We start from the raw sequence: 21,903 nt of genomic DNA, 5'->3' as shown, positions 1-21,903 counted from the left end.
GATAGAGGAGCCCAGGTTGGAGCAGGTTTGCTGGCAGGACTTGTGACCCTAGGGGGGACCCAGGCGGGAGCAGGCTGCTCCTGAAGGATGGCATCCGTTGGGGTCAGAACCCACATTGGAGCAGTTTGTGGAGAACTGCAGCCCATGGGAATGACTCGCATTCACAGAGGGGTGTCTCCCATGGGAGGCACCCCATGCTGGAGCAGGGGAAGAGTGTGGGAAGTCCTCGCTCTGAGTGGCAGAGACAACAACCCCCATTCCCCGTTCCCCTGTGCTGCTCACGGCGGGGAGGGAAGGGGGTAGTGAATTTGAGCCTGCAAAGAAGGGAGAGGTTGGGGGAAAGGTGGTTTAAGATTTGGTTTTAGTTCTCTCTTTACTCTGATTTAATTGGTGCTAAATCAAATTATTTTTTCCCCAAGCCGAGTCTGTTTTGCCCATGATGATAATTGGTGAATGATCTCTCCCTGTCCTTATCTGAAGTCATGAAATCTTTCATCATATCTTCTCTCCTATGTCCAGGTGAAGAGGGGGAATGATAGAGTGGTTTTGGTGGGCACCTGGCCTCTAGCCAAAGTCAACCCACCACAGTCAGGTTTTGTTTTTTTGAAGTCCAGCACCTTCACTATTTTTTCCTGTGATCCTTCATTTGTCAGGAACAAGGATGTGTTGTATTCCCTTACTGAGAAGGTACAGCCTTTCTGCGTGGCCTGTATTTCAGGGACATTGAGGTATTCGATATAAAGAACTTCCTTTTTATATGATCCAGAGCAGATGTCTGTTGATGTGTATTTCTTCCCTAAGATGATTCTTCATCCCAGCTTTTGAGGACTTGCTCTTTTTCTTGATGTCTAGAGTCACAAGGGAAAATATCTGCTAGGGTATGTAGCCTCACCGATATATGCTCTTTGCTGGGCAAGAGATTATGTTCCAAACTGGCATTTGTATTTATATATACATCCATTAGTATTGCCTCATTTTGATCTGTTTTGCAGATTTTATAACTTTAAATGTGAATATCTTTATTGGGTTTGCTTACCTGAGTAACTCCCAAGCTAACAAGAGGAACCTGCTTGTTCGGTTGAAGTTTCGGATGTTTTTCCATAGCGGCTGCAGAACAAGGGTTTATAATTTAACAAGACCTAGAAGACAGTCCAGATTCTGCTTAGAGCTGAATGCACCCTGAAAAGTAGAACCCTGTTCTCCAAACTCTTTCATTCTACTAGTTTATGCTTTTCATCATCTTGGAGTGGTTTCTTATTATGATCTTAATTTCACTCTTTCAAGGCCTTTTTACAGCTCTTTTTGAACTCTTGACTCTGTTTATGTGCTGTCTTTATCTTAAGTTACATGTAAGAGGAAAGATGAAAGTTGTCAGTGCGTGTGGACTTTGTTTCCCTTATATTGGATATTGTTTTCTAAAAGGTCCTAAGAGCATACTTGTATTGCTCCCTAGTAATTGTTTTTACTTCCACCAGATTATTAGCCTTTCTACCTCTCTGCTTAAATCTCTGTGAATGTATTAATAATGTACTTATTCTAGATGTTCCCATAAATACTTTTTTCCTTGATTAAATAGTGTTCTACTGATCCAGAAACTATTTGTTCATTGCGGCAGTGGGTAGGAGGGACTTAAGTATCACTACATAAGTTTCAAAATCTTGTTTAATAATTGAATTCACACAAGAATTGTATGGCAGTTCAGACTAAAGGTCTGTGCAGTAGTATCCTGCCTCCAAAAGTGGCCAATTTCTAAATGCCTGACACAGAGCAAGTATGTAACGATGCTTCCCCAGAATATTTACTTGTTCTACAAGAGTTCGTGGTTTGCAGACTTTTCTGGGTTGAGGTGATGTCTTTAGATGTAGCCTATTTTGAATTGAAGGTTTATGGTGGTGTGTTGTTGTGTGTGGTTTTCTTTTTTTTAATTCCAGGTAGGGGCAAAAAATGTTTCTTCAAAAATATAGAAGTGCTCCATGGGTAGATCTTGTTTAACTGTATGGGGTTGATTTTTTTTAAGGTAACATTAAAATCAGCTGTGTAACTTCTTTCCCAAAGAAAAAGCCTTGTGTAGAAAAATGACCTGTGAAATGATGTTGAAACCTTGGTATTTTTTGACCTTTACCTTTTTAAACCATTCAAATTCTTGTATGATTAGATGCTGTCAAGGAGGTAATGAAGAAGCTGCTCCAAGCCTGGTTACAATTGACTGAAGGGGATGTTTTAGAATTACTTCATCGACTGGATGTCGAAAATTGTCCAGAAGTGGCCACCCCAGTGCTAAATACTATATTTTCATTGTCTCCACTTCAAGACTTTGTTCAGAACTGTAAAAACCTTGACAACAGGTATGCAGATCAGTTTTCATTTCAAAAGGTCATATGTTGTATAAGAAAATGAAATTAAAGGTGATATCTAAATGGGGAGCAGAGTAACTATTGCCTGTGATAAAAGGCTGATACTGTGACATAAGCCATGATGTCTCCTTGGTGGTTGTGTACTTCAGTGTTTTGGATATGTGTTTTTTTAAAAAAATTGTGTTCACCAACTGAAAATCATTGTGCCAGATAATGGAAACTGTCTTTTGATAACTTTGTTTCCTGAACACCCCACTCCCAGAACTTCAGAGGAGGCAGTAAATTAATCAACTAAACAAGCTTTCCTGTGAGTAACAACTTAGAATCTATTTCCTGTACTGTCTGTACGGCTTACAATAAAGGCAATGCTCTAGCTTACCCCCACAGCTCTGACTTCATGTCTCCTTTTAACCTGTGGTACTGAAAAGCTCCTTTCTTCTATTTCTCCTCCCTCTCAGTAATACTTTCTCACATGTTTTCTAGTCCTCTTTGGCTTCCCTATATCCTTTTTGCTGACCTAGAGGCAGCACAATTTGGGGCTGGTTCAGTTATCCATGAACTCTTTGGAGAATCAATCAGAATGGAATTATTTGGCTTAGTTTTCAGCCTTCTAGAGGTATTTTACTCATATTAACAGCTTGTATCTTGGAGGTGTCTTTTCCTATGTTTAATGCTTGGTAGAATTTGACCAATTGTGTTCCTGAGCTATGAAGAAGATTGTGTGATGAATATTAAGATCTGCAAAGCAAAGATGAAGGAGGAAAAAAACCCAATAAATATAGAAGTTGTAGGAAATTGCTAAGGGAGGCAAAAAGGCATGAGAAGAAACAGTTTGAGTAATTTGAGGCAACCAAAGTGGAGTATTATTAACAGTGGTAAGATTCTAATCTCAGATGATAAATTTAAATGACAAATTGTTACTGATGAAAAAGTGATAATAAAATCTTATTCTGTGTTTTGAGGGAAAATGTGTAAGTCGTCATATGAAGTGTCTTGCATTCTAGTAATAGCTTAAGACAAATGTTTTGAAATCAGTAGGTGCTACATGCATTGCACTCCAAAGCCGTAGATGTGGGCGTGTCTGGCTTTAAAAATTATCAACAATGGTGAAGTAACTTTTGCATATTTTCAGAAGCTGTAACAATACCTTAAAAGGTTCAAAGGAAAAATTTGTGTAGTTATGGATTTGTCCATCTGACTTGGATCCTGTACAAAACGGGGCGTCTGTTTTGAAAGACTGGGCTGAGATTTATTTTGTAAGAAGTAGACCGGTTGGACTAATGACATTTTGAGAAGTGAAATTATTCAGCTTGTAATGAGATTATTTGACTTACAGAAAATATTAGGCTTGTTCTCATATGATATGTCTGACTACAGCTTGAGTGATGCGGTATCAGTACTATAAATGCTTAAATTTTTCAAGTCTGTGATTTGTTAAATTTATTTTTAAATAAAGACTTGGCAAATTAATGGGAATCCATCAAATGATCAGTTTTCATCTACATGTTGCTGGGTTTCTTTTTCTTTTCATTTTGTGTGTGTGAGGGACCTAAAAGAAAACCAAAATTGTTATTGACAGTTTGCAAGTCAAATGGAATTCAAGCGAGTGAAAAGTACCACTGACAGTGATACTCGGTCTTTTCTGTTTTGAGGTAGAATTAATGCACAACTTGATGTTCTGCTTCTGAAACAAATATTACATGCCGTGCTTAGCATGGAAAATGCTATGATTGTAAAAAGAGTGGGGGTCCTAAGACTGGTAAATGGAAGATGAGGTTAGAGTGATGCTGAGAAGCAGAACCTTTCTGCAAACTGACACCAATAACCTTGACTTAAAATACTGAGGAGTGCGGTATAGTGAGAGGCTCAGGGAGCTCTGTCTCCTCATTTAAGCAAGAGTGAGTTGGTTTCGTCAGCCTTGTAAGTATTTCTGTGGGGAATACCTTTGACAGGATTTTAATTTTCATTTTAGGAAATAATCTATTTCTGTACACTTGTTGTCTTTGACCCTATTTTATTTATCTCTTTATTTTTGTTTAGAAAACTGATTCCACTCGAAGACTTAACAGCTGAGAATGTGTTATATTGGAGATGTCTCTGTGAATATCTAAAATCTAAAGGTGAAGAAGGTGAAGACTTACTAGAACAGATGTTGCCAGAACCAGCTATATATGCAGATTATTTGTCAAGGTACATGGCATTTACAAATAAATCTCTTGCCACTAAAACAGATTAGTCTGTTTTTAAAGTAGAGAATATTTCTTGTATTCAACTGTTCAGGTTTCCTCCAAAGTCAAAGTTGTGCTTGAACAGTGATTTCCACACCACCACCCCCCAAGTTTATTTTTTAGGATTTTTGCAAGGACTTACTGCTTTTAAACAAAAAATGTAAAAAGCAAATTTATAATTTGAAAAATAGTTTTGGAATGTCCTTTCTCATGAAGTATCAGAAGATGGACTGCTAGATCAATAGCATATAAGTCTTTGCCATTTAAGTTAATAGAATAATTGTTCTGTAATATGCAGCTATCCTTTGTCCATCTGTTGTTACGTAGGTTGCTGTGTGTTTGCAAAGAGCTCGCCGAAAGAGGTGTGCAGAGCTTGCAGACCGATGTTTTTTTCATTGCTGTAATTTGTGAAAATAAAGTAAAATTTGGCTGCTGTCCTCAAGAGAAGACTTTTTTGAAACTGAAAGTTCATTCTCTTTTCCCCCTGCTCAGATAGGCATGCTTCCAAAAACTTGTTTGAAGTTGGTGACAGAGCTGCTAAATGAGCCAATTAGAGATTATTTAATCATGGGAGGGGGAACGAATGTTTTGTTAAGTCAGTCTTTTTAACCCAGTGAAGAAAGGTGATTTTTTTTTTTTCAGTGGGATACTCTAGTCTTAACATAAAATTTGAATGGAATTTAAGTTTGTGAGAAGGGAGAATGCTGAGAAATCTTAACCGAGGTATTGTACTTGCAGAAATGTAGAGTGTGGCTTCTTGGAATGATTATAAATCAGATCTGCTGAAAAATTTAATATTTTGATAGGTTAAAAATACGCATATTGTTTTCTCACTTCAGTGGGTGTAGTATACTAGTAGTACTTAGAGAAATCATTGCTACTTTTCAATGTGTAATGTGCTAACAAGTTTCATAAGCATTTATTAAATGAAGTGTCTGCTATTTCTTAAGTTTGAAATGTGGATCCAGTCTGGTGGGTGTAAATTTATTCATAATTAATTGCAGAGTCCATCAGAAGACATTTTGTTCTCATAAAGTTTTTTTTCCCATCTGATCTTACTCAAAATGCCTTCAATTATCTTCCCTTTCAGGAAGAGGCTGAGTAAGATTAATTAGGTTTGCTAATACTTGTTTGTAGTATTAACTGTTAAACTACTAATTGGTGAGTTGTGCCACCAGTTGTTTCGGATAAGATTTGCAATTGTAAAGATTCAAGTCTTTATTTGCACTTTTGAGATTGTCAGTTTGAATGAGCAAGAAACTGCAAGTCATTGATACTTAGGAAAAAATGCAGGATTGCAAGCCTCATGCAGATAATTCATTATTATCTGGTGCAGGTAACATTATTGTTAAATGATCAGAAACAACTGCCTACACTGTTGTAATTTCAAATGTTCTTAAAAGTTATGACAAAAACCTTGCATGTAGCTACTAATAAAGAAGTTAGAGATTCGTTAAATTTAATGAGCTGTTGCTGAAAAGTATCTGCAAAGCTGTGGCAAAAATAAGCTTTTTTCTTTTTTCACAGCTCGTATCAGTATTTGAATTTTTTATATTATATTCAGTATTGAATTTTGAACGCTAGGTTTCACTCCAGATTTTCTGAACATGAATGATCTCATTGATGGATAAAACTTTGATAAACGAACAGTGACTCTAGAAAAAGAAATAAATGGAACAAACTGATTACGCTTCCCATGCGATGTGGCTGAGTGACTGACAACAGACTGTTGGTCTTCTGTGGTGGCATGCTTGATCAGATAAATTTAAACTTCACTGCACACTTCAGTGACTTTCTTATGTTGCCTACAAGACAAAAGGCAACGCTTCTGAACATGTAGACAAATACATAGTACCTAAATGTGCAGAAAAATGAGTTGTATATTTGAGAAATGGTACCTGCTGCCTTTATGCAGGGGTTCAGAACTGAAATCACATGTAGAAGCATAATGTATTGTCATTTTCTGTTTCTTAATTGTTTTGCGTTCTCAAACAAGGGACTTTTTTTTTGAAGTGCATTATTTTTAAACTGCACATTATTTGGTATAAATAACTTCTGGAAATATTAACATATGAGAAGGAGAATATAAACATTACTTTTCAAGGTTTGTAACTAAGGTAACCACTTGTTTATGCAGGGCAGGAAATTGATGAGGGTTTGGTTTTTTTGGGGGGGGTGGGGGGCATATATTTTTTTTTTCCCAACAGTGATTCTGAATGTAACTTTATCTGTTCTATTTGGATTCAGTTATCTTCAAAATATGCCAGTTCTTAGTGAAGAGCAAAAAGAAGACTTTGCCTGTTTTGAAAACATGATGACAAAAGAATTTATAGGCCAGCAACTGATTCTTATCATAGGCTGCATGGATACCATGGAAGAGGGAGGAAGGTAAACTTAAATATAAAAATCTGTGTTATTTAACACTGTGGCTTAAACTTAAAAGTTTACAGATGTTTTAGATGCCAAGCTGAATTGGACTGTGTGAACTGAGTCATTCCTAGAACTTGAACAGCCTTTTGATGTGAAGTAGTAAGAGTGAATAAATTTGGAAATTTATACCATCACAGACATTTTATGAAAACTTGCTGTTTTGATAGTGCAAACACTGCAATAATTTCCAGCTCTGGAATGCATTCTATATATGCCAGACTGGCAGGGTAGTTTAACTTGGAAAACTTTTTTTTTAGTTTCCAGCCAGGTAATTTCTAGGAAAGCATTCTACAGTATGGATATTCTTGACTGTTTTCTACTGGAATGACCTTTCATTGGACAGTAGTGACACCTAATTAAAACATGCAGCATTTTCTAATCAATGGAAGTCAGGTAAAATCAGGAGAAGACTAACATTGCTAAGTAAAGAAGATATGTTCAGCAGTTAATATAGCTAGGGTGAAGTTTCTCTTACAATGTATTATAAAGTTGTCTTCACACTAATTCAAAGTGGGTCAAATTTAGCTGTTAGTCTTCCATTTTCTTGAATAAGCAAACATTGGGTTTTTTTCCTCTTTAATGCAGAAAGCATCTGTTAGTTACTTTACAGAAGATTCTCGTTCTACCTGCAACTTCAACAGCCCTTGTATCACTGCTTGTGGAAAGATTGCTCAGTATGGTTAAGGATGATAATGGAAAGATTCAAATCGTAAGTATTTCTAGGCTCTGCCTTCCCTGTACATCAAACAGCCTTTACGAAGAATTGTACGAGAAATATCAGGAGTTAAAGTAATTTTAGTTTGGAAAAGCATTTATGTTCCTTCCCCCACCCTCTTATTTTTGTTTTTTTAGCATAGCTGCATTTTGTGGTTGCCTAAAGATCTTTATTTATCTTTAGAGATTTGGCTGGTTTACAGATGTTGGGAAAAGAATTACGTTTTGACAGCCTGTGTCAGAATCCTTTGTCATAATAGATTCAAACAGTTTCGACTAAAACTTTCGGAGTGAGAATAATTTACATTTCCAGGTTTCAAATTTCTCTTCCTTCCTTTTAGCTGAGATAGGTACTAAAAACCCTTATAAAAGAGGCATTTTGTACAGTAGAGTCTTTGTAGACCCCATAATTATTTAAACTTGAATCCTGAAAAAGAATCTTGGTTTTGCTGAAATATTTTAAATGAACCCTGGTCTTAAGGACAGAGACTGCTTTTGGAGAACCACAGGCAAGTTGGTAAGTCTAGGATATAGGTTTTTTACATGATTACAATGGAAGAACTATGGTAATCCTAGCAATATAGTGCACTAGTAATGGTAACTATATATTTCTATTTTTCTGGTGGAAAAACACTGATTCAGTATATTCTGTTGATTTGGTATAGTTCTATGTATATTTGTCTTGCAATTAAGCTACTTTTATAGCTTCTTATACCACATAAGGTACTGTATAGACCTTTAAATAATAGTGTCCTTAGTTGTATTTTGATTGAAGTAGTAATAGGTGAAAAACTTTGTTCTCGTTACCAGTAATTCTGTGAACTTTTGGTAAAGAAACTGCTTAATGTATTCATGGATAGTCTTCTGTTTTCTTGCCTACCCAGCTAAATGGTAGAAAACACTGGGCTTTCCTGGTTAGACTGTGTGTTGACAAACTGAGGATTTATCTGCAGTGAATTAGCTGTTAAGGGAAACTGCACAGATGTTCAGTACTTTTTCAGAAGGATCGTATTTTAAATTTGGGGAAGTTAAATGCCTGGAACCTGACACCTTAGCTGAAATGAATGGCACTAATACACTATTTGTAACAATAGGTTGCAGAAATTATATCAGAAGTTCGTGAGCCAATTGTTGCAGTTGAACAGCCTGTTGATGCCGCTGAAATAAGAAAGCGGGAGCTGAAGGTAAGCAGATTTTAATTAACAAGAAAAAAATTTTTTTAAGCATATCCATCTATTGAGTTATATATAACAGTGTGTTATTGGCTAGTGTCAGTAGCGTGGTGTTGGCTCATACCATGAAGGTTACGGTATGACATGAATTTTCTTTTTACTTTGTATTTCAGTTGGCTGAAATAAAAGTGAAACTTTTTGAAGCAAAAGCAGCTTTGGAAGAATGCATTACTCTGCAGGATTTTAATAAAGCCTCAGTATTAAAAGAGGAAATAATAGAGTTGGAACACAGAAAAAATGATCTGATAAAAGAAGCAGAGCAACCCGAAATTGAAGAAATGCGTGTGGAGAAGGTCTCTTCCCTTCCTGTATTCCCAAGTGCTGGTTATGTTTTGACATTTATTCACAGTTTTAAAATAAAGGGTAGTTTGGCCTTGTATCATCTAAATTTTTAAAATTGAAAATGACCATATATGGTATTAGTATTCTCCTCCTGTGTGTATGGAAGCTGATGGTATGCTGTAGTAAAAAACAAATTGCAGTTAAACTACTCTTTTGTCCTTGGGTAACTCAAGGATTCTAAAAGGATCTTGTTTTTACTGCTTTGACTCTTAACTAACTGAAGATAAGAACCTGAATCACTTTTCCTCATAGTTTATACACAGATTTTGGTTAATATTCTTACCCAACAAATGTGTAGTAGACAGGAAATGTTTAGTTGGGTAGGGAAAAATTACGATTAATGTCCTCATTTTCTTTATCACAGCCACTATTTGTATTAATGTTTTCTTTCTTTTCCCTGACCCACTTGAAGAGTGATCCTGAAACACTCTTGAAGTGTCTAATGATGTGCTACGAGCTTCTGAAGGTCATGTCCCTTTCTACAGGAATCAATCCAACCATTAAGGAAATCACTGAATCTCTGGTATGTGGGAATAAATACTGTTTACATTAGCAAGCTCAAGACAAATGAAATAAGTTGATTCTTCACATAATACATAATTTGTGGAATTTCTTGTCACAGGAAGTGTGCATGGTGAACACTTGCATAAATGTCAAAGAAGGCTAAGCAAGTTCAATAAAAATAAATATTATGTAATGATTAGGTAGATAGGAACAGCCTCCCAGCTCTGGTGTGTCTCAGCTGCAAATTGCTGAGACCTTGGCAAGACTTCTTGGGAGTATCTACTTAGTCTGTTCATGTAATACTTTATAGGAATTTGGTTTTGATCTTTTTTGATAACGAGACAGTGGGCTATGATCTGACTCACTACGGGCATTTGTAGAATTCAAACTGCAAGGAAAATTGTAACACCAATTCAGATTAGCTTAACTGTAGTGGAACCACACTTGATTCCTTTCACATGTATAGAAGTATTCTTAAAAACCCTAATTAGTGTTGATGTGCCCCCCTGAAACCTTTTCTTTTGCATTAGGACTTTCTTTAATTTTCACATTTGTTGTTTATTCCGCTTTTCTTTCTCCAAGATCCTGCTCTTGTATTGTCATTCTTTTTTTTTATTTTCATGTTACAGGATTTGGGATTTAGTATTTGTTGTTTAAACTTGAACTCTTCAGTAAATACAAACCCATAAAATGATGCTGTTGTAGCGTTCACCTTGTATTTAGTCTGGTGTTTCTTTTGAGTCTGTTCTTACTATTGTCTTCATAAAACTATTCCAAGTATATGCAAGAAGCATTTTTATTTTGCAACTTGGAACTGCGTACTGTTTCTCTGCAAGAATGCTCATGTCTTCATAGAAGTGTGTAGGATTATTATGTGGTGAGTTTTTTTTTATTTCACAGTGAGTGGTCAACTCAGTTCTGTTTGAAAACATATTTATTAACAACAAACCCAAAGCAAAACACTCAGGTGATTTTTTTTTTCCTATTACCTTATTGCTGATTTCAATCTGCTTTTGTATCTAGATAAACAGAGCACATAGTAGTTACCACTTTCCAATCCTGTTCAAAATGAGATTGGTACAGTGTAAGCATATTTTAGTCAGCTTTTTTTATTTTCAATTAATGTATTTGAACTGTAAAGTAATTATTGTTTCCAGATACTTCCTGGTGTAACAAATGTCCATCCAGCTGTGAGAAATATGGCAGTTATGTGTTTGGGTTGCTGTGCCCTTCAGAACAAAGAATTTGCCCGACAGCATCTTGCATTGCTGTTACAGGTAAAATTTTTGATCACAAAAGGAATGATGGTCTGTGTGACTTGGTAAATAAAATTGTATGTATAACAAGCTGTTCTACATAGTTATGTTATTAGGAAATCGGGAATCACTGGTTCTCAAAAGATCTGATCTGGAGAGTGTGGTTTTATGTAAATTGTTCCGATGTCTAATCCTGCTCAAGCTTGTGTTGTATCTTGGCGGTAGCATGCCTTTCCTTTGTAAGGTCACCCGTTGTCTTGAAAGTTTGTAGAGAAAAAGGTCTCACTTTCTCTTCCGAATCTGGGTGAAATCAGTCATGTATTTATGTCAATACAACCTAGAAAAGCTGTAAGCCTGCCTTCCTTGGGAAACCAAACTAAAACTATGACTGTGATTGTTTTTACATTTGTAACATACTTACATGTGATCTGGGGTGTCTGATTCAATTTCTGAATTACTGATTTTGTATGAATTAAGCAAGAGCTGTTAATTAAAGGATAAACCAATATTCAAACCAACAAATGATAGCATGACTGTCATAGCATGACATGGGTATGGAACATGTTGGATGCCATAATACCCACATCTCCCACCTTTACGGTAAATGTTCTGATGTGAGCTAATTATATAAAAGATGACACTCTTGCAACTTTTCAGACTCTGACTTTGAGAGAAGTGTTGGTGGCCTTCGTGCCGTATGAAGAGTGTGTTCGTGTACACACCCAAGAACTGAGAGCAGGCGTGATGATCTGCTCAGCTCAGATAAAATTATAGAGCTGCCAGTCACCATAGCAGGAGAACTTCGAGTACCTAACACGTTAGCATATACTATTGTTTTGAATTTGCCTTGGAATATGTTTCACTAAAAATCAGTGTTTGTTTAGGGAGGATTTCAGTAGTTTTAGTAATTTAGACTTAATTAGTTAGCATCTGTAGGAGCTAAACCCCATATTCATTGTGCAGGGGGGTGGGTTTTAAACAGATCTAGGACCTCCAATCTAACCTGCCAAGTATGGTTTTATTTGAATGTTAATTTGAACCGTAATACATATGGTAACCTATGCAACTTTGTCTTTTATTATGATGTTACTCTCTGCTGTCATCTTACATACATACTGTTTATTTTAATGAAGCTATATGCAGTTCAGAGTGGGGATTGTCTTACATATTTTTTCTGTAGCACATAATGCTATGGACCTACTATGTGGACAAACAGAAAATCTGTTTCCCATGTCTTTGGAAGTTGAACAATAAAACTACATCTCACGCACGCTCGCTCTCTGAGGGAAATGCAATTGATTTTATGTAATGGAGATTGCATAGATGACTTCATAAATTATTTCCCAAACTGTATTTTAAATTCAAGTTTAAACTTGTATCACACTTTGCTAAGCTCTGAAATTTGTCCCAAGTCTTATAACAAGTTTTTCAAATTAAACAATCCTATTAAAGCAAATAAATCTTATTATTAATATTAGCACTGGTGGTCTACTGTATGATGATGTATGTGTTTTCCTTATTAAACCTAGGTTTTACAAATAGATAATTTAAAGGTAAAGATCAGTGCTTTAAGGGCAATCTTTGATCAGCTAATGCTCTTTGGGATTGAGCCATTTAAAGCCAGAAGAGACAATGACTCTCAAAGTGAGGATGCACTCTCAACAGAGAATTGTGAGGAAGAAAGTGAAGCAATAGAGGAGGAAGACTCTGCTACAGTTCACAGTCTCCTGCAGCTTCTTTCTGGTTTCTTAGACAGCGAGGTAAGAAATACTATAAGATTTGCCTTAGTTTTGTTTTAAAATGACTTATGCAGGTTTACTGTCCCCTTTAGGTTGCACGTCAATATTGCATGGTTTGTAACTGAAATTAATGGTCCAATGTTAAAATAGTTATCCTAGAAAATGACTACAGCTTTGTCACTGATAGGGAGTAACATTACTCTTGAGCCAGTTTTGGATCCTGTGCAAGTGCAAATCTGTGAATGTAGAGAACTGATTGGCAAAATACAACGTAGACTGTTATTTTAAAGCGTTAGTGAAGAACGCAGGGGTTAGTGTCGTGTATGTGATCGGTTCTTTCTTCAGTTTTCAGAACTTAGGACAGAAGCTGCAGAAGGCATGGCCAAACTGATGTTCTCTGGGAGGCTGATCAGTGCCAAGCTTCTTTCTCGCCTTATTTTGTTGTGGTATAATCCTGTGACTGAAGAAGAGACACGGCTTAGACACTGTCTAGGAGTTTTCTTCCCTTTGTTTGCTTATGCAAATAGGTATGGCCTTTGTAAATTAACATGTGAAAATATATGTTGGTCCAGCAGCTTTAGAACCTTTTCTGATCTTGCACAAGTAGAAATTGCACAAATGCAAATTAGACCTAAAGGTCTCAGCCTCCTATGCATTTCCTAAGCCCATAATTGAAACTGTTCCTCAAGACACTGGGTAAAATACTGATTTAAAAAGATGTGCTGTACTTATTTATGCTGTTGAACACTACAGGTAGACTTTGAAGTGTCTGTAAAAAAGTAGCTAGCAGAAATTCTTCAAAAGAAAATAATCAGTGCCCAGCAGATATCAAAGCAAGAGGCTGGTTGGTTGTGGTTTGGGTTTTGGTTTTGTTTTGGCTTTTCACCAAAGAATATTACAATCTAAATTTGCAGCAAATTCAAAATCTCCTGTTTATTTTAGTGGTGGACAAAGCAGATCTTATGTAAGGGGATAGGAGCTTAAACAGTAGTTCTCATCTCCTTTCACTTGCTCAAACTAAAAAATGTTCAATTTCTCAGTTGCTGCTGGTGGTTTTAGCCAGTCTGAACTGGCTGAGTTTTTATCTGCTCTTTTTATGGTTAAGGTTTAATTTAGGATATGTATATAGTGTGTCTATTTTTCCAAACCAAATTGGATTACATTTTTTTAGGCCTATAAATGGCCACATTAAGAGGAGTAGTTCAAAGCTGAGTTGGTTTGGAGAGGAAAAACGTCCAAACAAATGTATTTTTGCTGTTTTCAGGAAAAATACAGGGAAAAATAGCCAGTATCCTAGAGAATGGTGTTTTCCTTACTTAAGTTATTTTGAAAATAAGTAACAGAATAACTGATTTCATAAGCTTCCAGGCTGTTTGATGCTGAGTAACAAATGTAAGCTTTTTAATATGGATAAGCCTTTACCTCTGAATGTCATCTTCTGAAGCTTTTGGGGTTTTTTTTGAGTCCTAATGATTGCCCACCTGAGTAACTCTGAGTATTTCAAACTCGTTTGCAAATGAGGCAGTTCCTTCTGCCACCCTATAGATGATCTTTTTCTTGAAAGGAAAAACATGGTGTATGCTTTAGGCAAAAATTGGAAATATAAGTAGAGAGAAAAATCCTAAATCCTGGTCTGTCTCATTGATTCGGAATCTGTGTTTAGTCAGGAAACCTCATTAATTTTCTGTCTGCATTCTGGATCACACGCAGTTCATTTTAAGATGATCATAGAGTGTCCTCAGTGACCAATACGGTATTTTTCAGGAGAGAATTATTAATGACCATTTGTAATTCAGAACTGTTGGCAGAGTTGCCATTCAAAAAAGGGAAAGTCGGTAACGAATGCGATTTGGCTGAGGCTCATCCCTAATTTTGATACTGATTTCTCACTGAATTTTAAAATTCCATTCGTTCTCTATTACTGCTATTATTTCTATTGTTGCTGTCCTATTAACCTCTCCATCTGGTCACAGATATAACTGAGTATGTAAAATGTGTGTGAGGAAAGCACTTGATGCTGACTTCTCTAAGTATTCTGTCATGTCAGTAGAGTGACATGGCACACTTATAACAGGGACAGGATCCTGTAGCCAGTGAAAAACTCTTATTCACAGAATGTTTTCTAAACAGTAATAAACTCTCTGGCAGCTGAAGAGGAGAAAGTTCTGCCTTGTGCCTATATACTACTAGATTTTTTTTTTTAATATTTTTTTACAGGGAGTAATCTGAATGATACTTCAGTTGTGCTTGAGCAGCCTTAAAGCTGCTGAAAGGGAGAGCTCTTGCTTCCATTCTTTCTTGCCCCAGTTTTTGTGATCAAAAGGTCTTGTGGTCAGCTGATTTAGCTCAATAATTCAGCAGCAAACAATCTGCTTTTTTTGAGATTATTTACTTTCTTCTTTTTCTCCTGTAGTTATTAGGGTTCCAATAGGTAGTTTAACAAATATCAGAAACAAAAAAGGCTTCATGTCACCAACTAGTGACCTTGTACTTTCTGACACCTTTCAAATTGTTTTGACCTGTCGTGTGGAGCTATACTCCTAGACATCTTGCTGCAGAACCAAGGGCAACGTGATTTTTAGACTTGCTTGGCAGGGATTATTAACTCTTATGAGAAAAGAAAGCACGAGTATTTTTTCTAAAAACCTTGTTAACCACTGCATTTTTTTTGTCTGGCTTCCTTGCTTTCTTACACACTGAGGAGTATCTCCAAAGAAATATGTGAGCAGGAAGGAGGAATGAGTGGAAGACAGATTAATCTAAATAAAAATTCTAGAGAAATATATTTCTGTCCCTTACAAAAGAATATGCCTGCATTTGTCAGTTAGGTTTTCAGTAGTAAGGATGATTTTTCAGGATTTGTTACTTAAAACTTGGTTGAAATACTGTGTGCTTAAACTGAGAAGTTCTATGAAGCAGTTTTGATTTCTTGATCCTGCTGGCTGCTCTACCAAGGCTTTGCTTTGATTGATATATTGTGGTGGGTCTGTGAACTTTCATCATAGAAGAGAAAATTTAGGGGTGAATTAAGGTTTAATTGTGTCTTGTTATTCTACTAATGTTTGACTTGATTGAAACAGGTCTAACCAGGAATGCTTGGAAGAAGCTTATCTTCCAACTCTGCGAACACTGTTAAATGCTCCTGCAACTTCACCTTTGGCTGAAATTGATATCAGTAATGTTTCTGAACTGTTAGTGGACTTGACCAGACCAAGTGGCCTGAAACCTCAGTCTAAAAAGTCTCAGGACTATCAGGTACTGTGTGTTAAACTGGAGGACAAGTATTTGTGCCTTGAGATTAAGAACTGACCCCCTTCGCTTGCTGCTAGCTGTCTGGGCCTCTCTGAGATTCCTAGTATCAGAAGCTGGAATAAATGAGTGACTGTTCAGGTAATTAAATCATTTAGCTTGACCTCCCTTTTCACAGCCACCCCTGCCCTCCTCCCCCCATTTTCCCCTCCCTCTTAGAATTAAAAACTGCTAGTAGGAACCTGCACCATGGCTAACTGTATCTATTGGAAAAAGTATTTATAAGCACTAGTTGGTGTATGTACTCAAAATACTGCATTTTAGCAAAATGTTTACTCTTTTAAATTAGTCATTAGGTATTTAAATCAGAATGACCTCACTGCTGTCCTTTCTAAACGGTTCCCAATGAAATTTCTGATATGTAATTCCTTCTCTTTACAGGACTTAACAGTGCATGATAGCTTAGCAATGAAAATTTGCAATGAAATCTTGACGGACCCCACTGCACCAGACGTTCGTATTTATGCAAAAGCTTTGAATATGCTAGAACTCAGTAGTTCTTCCACAGAGAATCTTCTGATTCTGCTCAATGACATTCTAGAGGTAATACATAAATAACATGGTTCTTAAAGTTGTTATCATTAGTAATGTAAAATTATGATATGCTTAAAAATGAAGTCTTTTGTTTACTAAGACAATGTGACTGGAAATGCTCTTTTAACCAGTCTTTGAAAATCAGTTTGAGTCATTTACAAAAGTCTGAGCTGATATCACAGTATAATTTACATATTTCCTTTATCTAAAAAAAAAAAAAGTATTTTGGGGTGTCAGTGCCTGGTGTTGATGAAGGAAGTGTTTTTCCTCTCAACTTGACTGATCGTCACGTTTGTTTTTCCTCTCAACTTGACTGATCATCGTCACGTCACACATTGTATCCTCTGTACAGTAAATTTCTCATTAATATGTAAATTTAGTGGATAAAACTAGTTGTAAAATTAAGCAGTGTTTAACATTAAACGCCTCTTCTCCAGAAAGTGGAAGATAAATTGTGTCAAAGAGCTATTGAGAAGATCAAGATGAACTTGACCAAAGATTCTAATGTGGGCAAAGACCACTCTGAAAGGACTGAGGAAACGGGCCTCTCTGAAAGGATACAGGACACTGACACTGCGCTCTCTGAAAGTACTGCTCAAAATGAAGAAGGTAATTCAGGAGAGGGGTAGTTTAGGAGAAGGCATACAACTGACTGACTTACTGTCATACATGTCTAAACAAGTTTTAGCTTTTCCTCCATTCAATTAATCTACTTTTGAAAAAAAACCAAAACCAACATAAAAAGGTAACATCTGACAAATAAGCATACAGTTTAAAATATTCATACTGAAGTGTTTTCCATGTTGTATTGCTTTTTGATCAGATTCTGTGTTTTCTTATTATCCATGTTACTCTATGACCAGTGCTGTATTTTAAGTCTCTGCCTGCAGCTCTTTCTTTTTAACAAAGACTTATTAGAATGGGCTTTCTCTTTTTTAGCTGTCTGGCGCACTTGTCTGCCTGCTAAATACCAGTGCTGACTAACTCACCTTTGGAATGTGACTCGCAAACTTGGGGAAGAAACAAGCACTTTGTGGTGTTTTTACACTTTGGAGTTACTGTGCCTGTGCTTCCTGCAGACTGCATTACAGCAGTGTGGAGCTGGTATCTTTAGTGTTGGCATCAGTCTGTCCTTGTTACGAGCTCATCTGCTGGAGCCACGTTGGGACTTATTGCTATTTAAGAGCTTGAAGTGGAAGTAGCTGGAAGATTTTCCACTGCCTGTGTAGCTTATGCAGCTTCAGGTTCTTTAGCAGTGTATGCGGTGCTGGTGGCACAGAAAGCCTTAAGAAGCAGAAAAGCAGTTGGATGAAACTTCTTGAGGTTTGCTTGCGGCAGTAGGGCAAAGATGTTGGCATGCAACTGTTCTAAGCAGATCATGTTTTCCTTTAGCATTTCTTTTAATGATTTGTTTGTGTTTTCTAGTGGATTGTTTCCGGGCTTTAATCTGTTTCTGGAAGTGTCACGTACTTTAATTTCTTAGAACTATGTTTATGTCTCCAAATATTTATTGGATGGGAAGTTGGAAGTGTCCCTTTGAGAAAATAGTTGTACTGTTTTCTGCTAGTATCTGATAGTACTTTTTGGTACGCATTTCTCACAAAAGAGGGTTTTTGAGCACTCTTTAAAAGTAGACTGTAGGAGAAGAGCATTATTCCCTTTACCTGGCCCACCCTTCCCCCAATACATTTATCATCATTGAGAATAAAGCAGCATTTACTGCTTGAGATTTGTAAATCACAGCTGTGAGCAGAACAGGCAACAGATGCTATCTTTGACCTTCAGTTGCTGCAAAGGAGATCTAGATAAGATACTGGGGGAAAAAGCTTCCTAGTATAACAGAGGTTGCTGAAGAAAGATTTCCTGAAATTGTTAGAAATTTTAAGACTAGAATATTTCAGTTGGAAAGGATCTACAATGATCATCTAGTCCAACTGCCCGACCACTTCAAAAGTTAAAACACATTATTAAGGACATTGTCCAAATGCTTTGTAAACACTGACAGGCTTGGGGCATGAACCACCGCTCTAGGAAACCTGTTCCAGTGTTTGACCACCCTCTTGGTTAAGGAAATGCTTCCTAATACCTAGTCTGAGCCTCCACTGGCACAGCTTTGGACCATTCCCAGGCATCCTGTCACTGGATACCAGGGAGAAGAGCTCAGCACCTCCCTCTCCACCTCCTCAGGTAGCTGTGGAGAACAATGAGGTCACCCCTCAGCCTCCTTTTCTTCAAACCAGATAAGCCCAGAGTCCTCAGCTTCTCCCCACAGGACACTCCTTCCAGCCCTTTCACCAGCATTGTTGCCCTTCTCTGGACACATTCCATACTGTAATATCCCCTTAAATTCTGGGATCCAGAACTGCACACAGCACTCGAGACAAGGCCACACCAATGCTAAACACAGCGGGACAATCACCTCTTTTGACCGGCTGGTCATGCTGTGTTTGCACCCCAGGATTTGACCTCCTGGCTGCCAGGAGCACCCCCAGATCCTTTTCTGCAGGGCTGCTCTCCAGCCACTCCTCCCTCTCCCCATTCATACTTGCACCTGACTGTGCTGGTTTTAGTCAGGACAGAGCTAATTTTCTTCACAGTAGCTGGTATGAGGCTGTTGTGGGTTTGCCTGGAGTACTGACAACACTGGTGGCTTTAGCTGGTGCTAAGGGGGATTTGTACCAATGCAAGGACATTGTCAGTGTCTGATACTGCAGCTGTGCTCCCAACTTTCTTACTACAAGCAGCAGTGGGTGTAAGACACGGTTCAGACAGCTGACCCAAACTGACCGAAGGAGTATTTCATTGCACAGCACATCATGTTCAGTATAGAAGCCTGGGGTGGGCTGGGGCCCCACAGCTTGTTTGCCATCGGTATTGTCAAAGACTGTGGCAAAAAAAGCACTGAATGCCTCCACTTCTTTTTCATGCCTGTTAGTCATGTGACCATCTTCAACAAGTGTTTGCCCATTGTTTTTGTTAGGCCTCCTCTTGCTGTTAACATACTTAAAAAAGCCCTTCTTGGTACGTGGCACAACACTGGCCAGTTTCAGCTCTAGCTGAGCTTTGGCTTTTTGTGTCTTCTCTCTGCATATATGAACCACAGCTCTGTAATCTTCCTGCAAAGCTTAACCTTGCTTCCAGAGATCGTACAACTTCCTTTTCCTTTTGAGCTCCATGAGGAGTTCCCTACTCAGCCAAGCTGGTCTTCTGCCCCCCTTGCTTGAATTCCGACGCGATGGAATGGGCTAAACAATCTCAGGAATAGTTTACATGTGATTGACTTATGCTGGAGCAGGGTTTTAGCTGGGTGATGTTTTAAGCTTTGTTCTTGCCTTATCATTCCATTTTGGGTGTAAGGAAAAAGTAGGGTTAAAACTGTGTGGCTTGTTCATGTAACAACCAAAATTTAACATACCAGTGCTTAAAGATGAATTTAAGTCGATTTTCTCTGACTTGTCCATGTGCTTTTCTATTTAACAGAAAATGAAGATGCTTCTCAAATGCCATTTAATGAAGGTAAAAGTAAAGAGAGTGCAAAATTGAAATCCACGAGAAACAGAGCTGGCAAAGGTATGCACTAGCTTTTCCTGGCTACAATACTAGTTGTTTATAATAAGGTACTTACATGCTAACTTTTTGTGAGCATAAAGCTATAAAAACCATTCAGGCTTCACACTCTGTAAAAATTCTACTTGTTAAAGAGGCTACGGTAGTCTGTTTTGTGGGAACTTAAGTGCTGTTAGCCTCTCCCAACAACACAGGCTTAAAAAAAGTCCAACAACAGGATTTCAAGATAATTTGGTTCCAGGCCTTTACAGTAACGTAGGGGTGGTTATGGGAGCAGTGGTACAGCGCAGGCTTTCTGCTGTTGCTTTTGGTTTGTCACCACGTTCCATCTGTGGTGACGGTGCATTTATATGCTGCAATGCAGTATCAAACACTGAAGACAGAGTGAGTTTAAGAAAAGAAACGGTATGGTGATATGAAAGGAGACTTTTGCTTCTCTGTAGGACGACAGAGTGCGGCAGCAGCAGTGAGGTCTGTGAGCACAAGAAGAACTGGCACAGCTGCCAAATGCGGTTTTGAAAGGTAAATCCTTTTCTCTCCGCTATCAAAACCGTGACGCCTGTTTGAGCAAGGAAACTTAATTCAAATGTTTTTCTTGCCCTAAATCTACATCTTTAATATATCACCTGTTACTAATATGCAGATAAACATTTAAGCAAAATTTCTTTGAACTGGTACTGTAGAAACAATAGCAGCTTGGACAGCTTCACGTTTTATTATCATTGCTGAAGAGCCCGTAAATTTTTTTTAACTCTACACACAGAAGGTATGTTTCACATACCTAACTTTAGGCAGCAGGATTGTACTTGGTTTACATTATTACTCTTCCAATCACTTTTTCTGCTTTTTCAATAACTGTTCTGTGGTGGAATCAGATTTTTTACTTAAATTAGTTTTCCCCTCCACATTTTTGTTGAAAAACAAGCAACCAAAAGTTGATAAGCTGCTAGAAATGACTGGTAAGTGAATACACACAACACATTCCTTCCCTGATGACTTTATCTTGGTAACTTTCAGCCGAGCTCAGTCTTTCTCAAGCAAGTCATCCACGGACCTTAGGGTGACCTGGGTCAGTCATTCCCGTTTGCCCATTCACTGTGTTTGCTGTGACACCACCTCATCCTTTGGGGGTTTTGCTGATTCGGCAACTGCTAACACATGGTTACCTTTACTGACACTGCTGTGTCACCTGGAAAACATTCATATGGTTTTCTCAAGAAATAAAAAGTTTCTACTTAGTAAGAAGTGATTTTGCTCTTTAAGACCATGTTTCAAGTTTGTTAATATAAAACTCTTCAGTTTGCTTAATCTTTTTGGCCTTACTTTAAAATATTTTACATTTCAGTGGTGATGAAGTTCCAGAATCGGTCCCAGTGTCAAGTTCAAGGCCTTCAAGGCGAGCAAAAGAAGTAGCACTTGAAAAAACAAGAATGAATCTTTCAAGACTTTTGAGTAGGGAAGCAGACCAATGAAGACAAAAGGAGAGAAAGCGTCCTTTGCTAAGGCTGGCAGTTAACATCAGACTTGAAAAATAAGGTTTATGTTGTTGTTAGTCATATTTAACTCTTTATATTATAATCACTTACAATCCTAGATTTTTCTAGGAACTCTTACTGATGCTTCTGATGTTTTTATTACATGAAATACCAGGAAAAATAAAATTATTACCTGAACTTTGCAGAGAAGAATGCTTT

The 21,903-nt window shown here is 37.5% G+C and overlaps 1 protein-coding gene across 1 annotated transcript in view; it reads left to right on the top strand.

Annotated features, from left to right (window-relative positions):
* The window catches only part of NCAPG (non-SMC condensin I complex, subunit G), a 27,684-nt gene extending 6,003 nt beyond the window's left edge, over nucleotides 1-21,681 (top strand). Inside the window, exons 6-21 of the mRNA XM_010160613.1 lie at nucleotides 2,156-2,345; nucleotides 4,395-4,544; nucleotides 6,830-6,970; nucleotides 7,598-7,721; nucleotides 8,821-8,910; nucleotides 9,072-9,251; nucleotides 9,713-9,823; nucleotides 10,962-11,081; nucleotides 12,590-12,820; nucleotides 13,145-13,326; nucleotides 15,880-16,054; nucleotides 16,490-16,651; nucleotides 17,080-17,251; nucleotides 20,123-20,212; nucleotides 20,653-20,731; nucleotides 21,555-21,681. Coding sequence (XP_010158915.1) covers nucleotides 2,156-2,345; nucleotides 4,395-4,544; nucleotides 6,830-6,970; nucleotides 7,598-7,721; nucleotides 8,821-8,910; nucleotides 9,072-9,251; nucleotides 9,713-9,823; nucleotides 10,962-11,081; nucleotides 12,590-12,820; nucleotides 13,145-13,326; nucleotides 15,880-16,054; nucleotides 16,490-16,651; nucleotides 17,080-17,251; nucleotides 20,123-20,212; nucleotides 20,653-20,731; nucleotides 21,555-21,681 — 2,324 coding nt within the window. The remainder of the gene's footprint in view (nucleotides 1-2,155; nucleotides 2,346-4,394; nucleotides 4,545-6,829; nucleotides 6,971-7,597; nucleotides 7,722-8,820; nucleotides 8,911-9,071; nucleotides 9,252-9,712; nucleotides 9,824-10,961; nucleotides 11,082-12,589; nucleotides 12,821-13,144; nucleotides 13,327-15,879; nucleotides 16,055-16,489; nucleotides 16,652-17,079; nucleotides 17,252-20,122; nucleotides 20,213-20,652; nucleotides 20,732-21,554) is intronic.
* The last annotated feature ends 222 nt before the right edge of the window (nucleotides 21,682-21,903 follow it).

Source organism: Eurypyga helias, unplaced genomic scaffold, assembly GCF_000690775.1.
Source record: "Eurypyga helias isolate BGI_N326 unplaced genomic scaffold, ASM69077v1 scaffold6531, whole genome shotgun sequence".
Taxonomy (NCBI): Eukaryota; Metazoa; Chordata; class Aves; order Eurypygiformes; family Eurypygidae; genus Eurypyga; species Eurypyga helias.
Note: the sequence above shows the minus strand (reverse complement) of the source record. Positions and strands in the feature narration are given on the sequence as shown.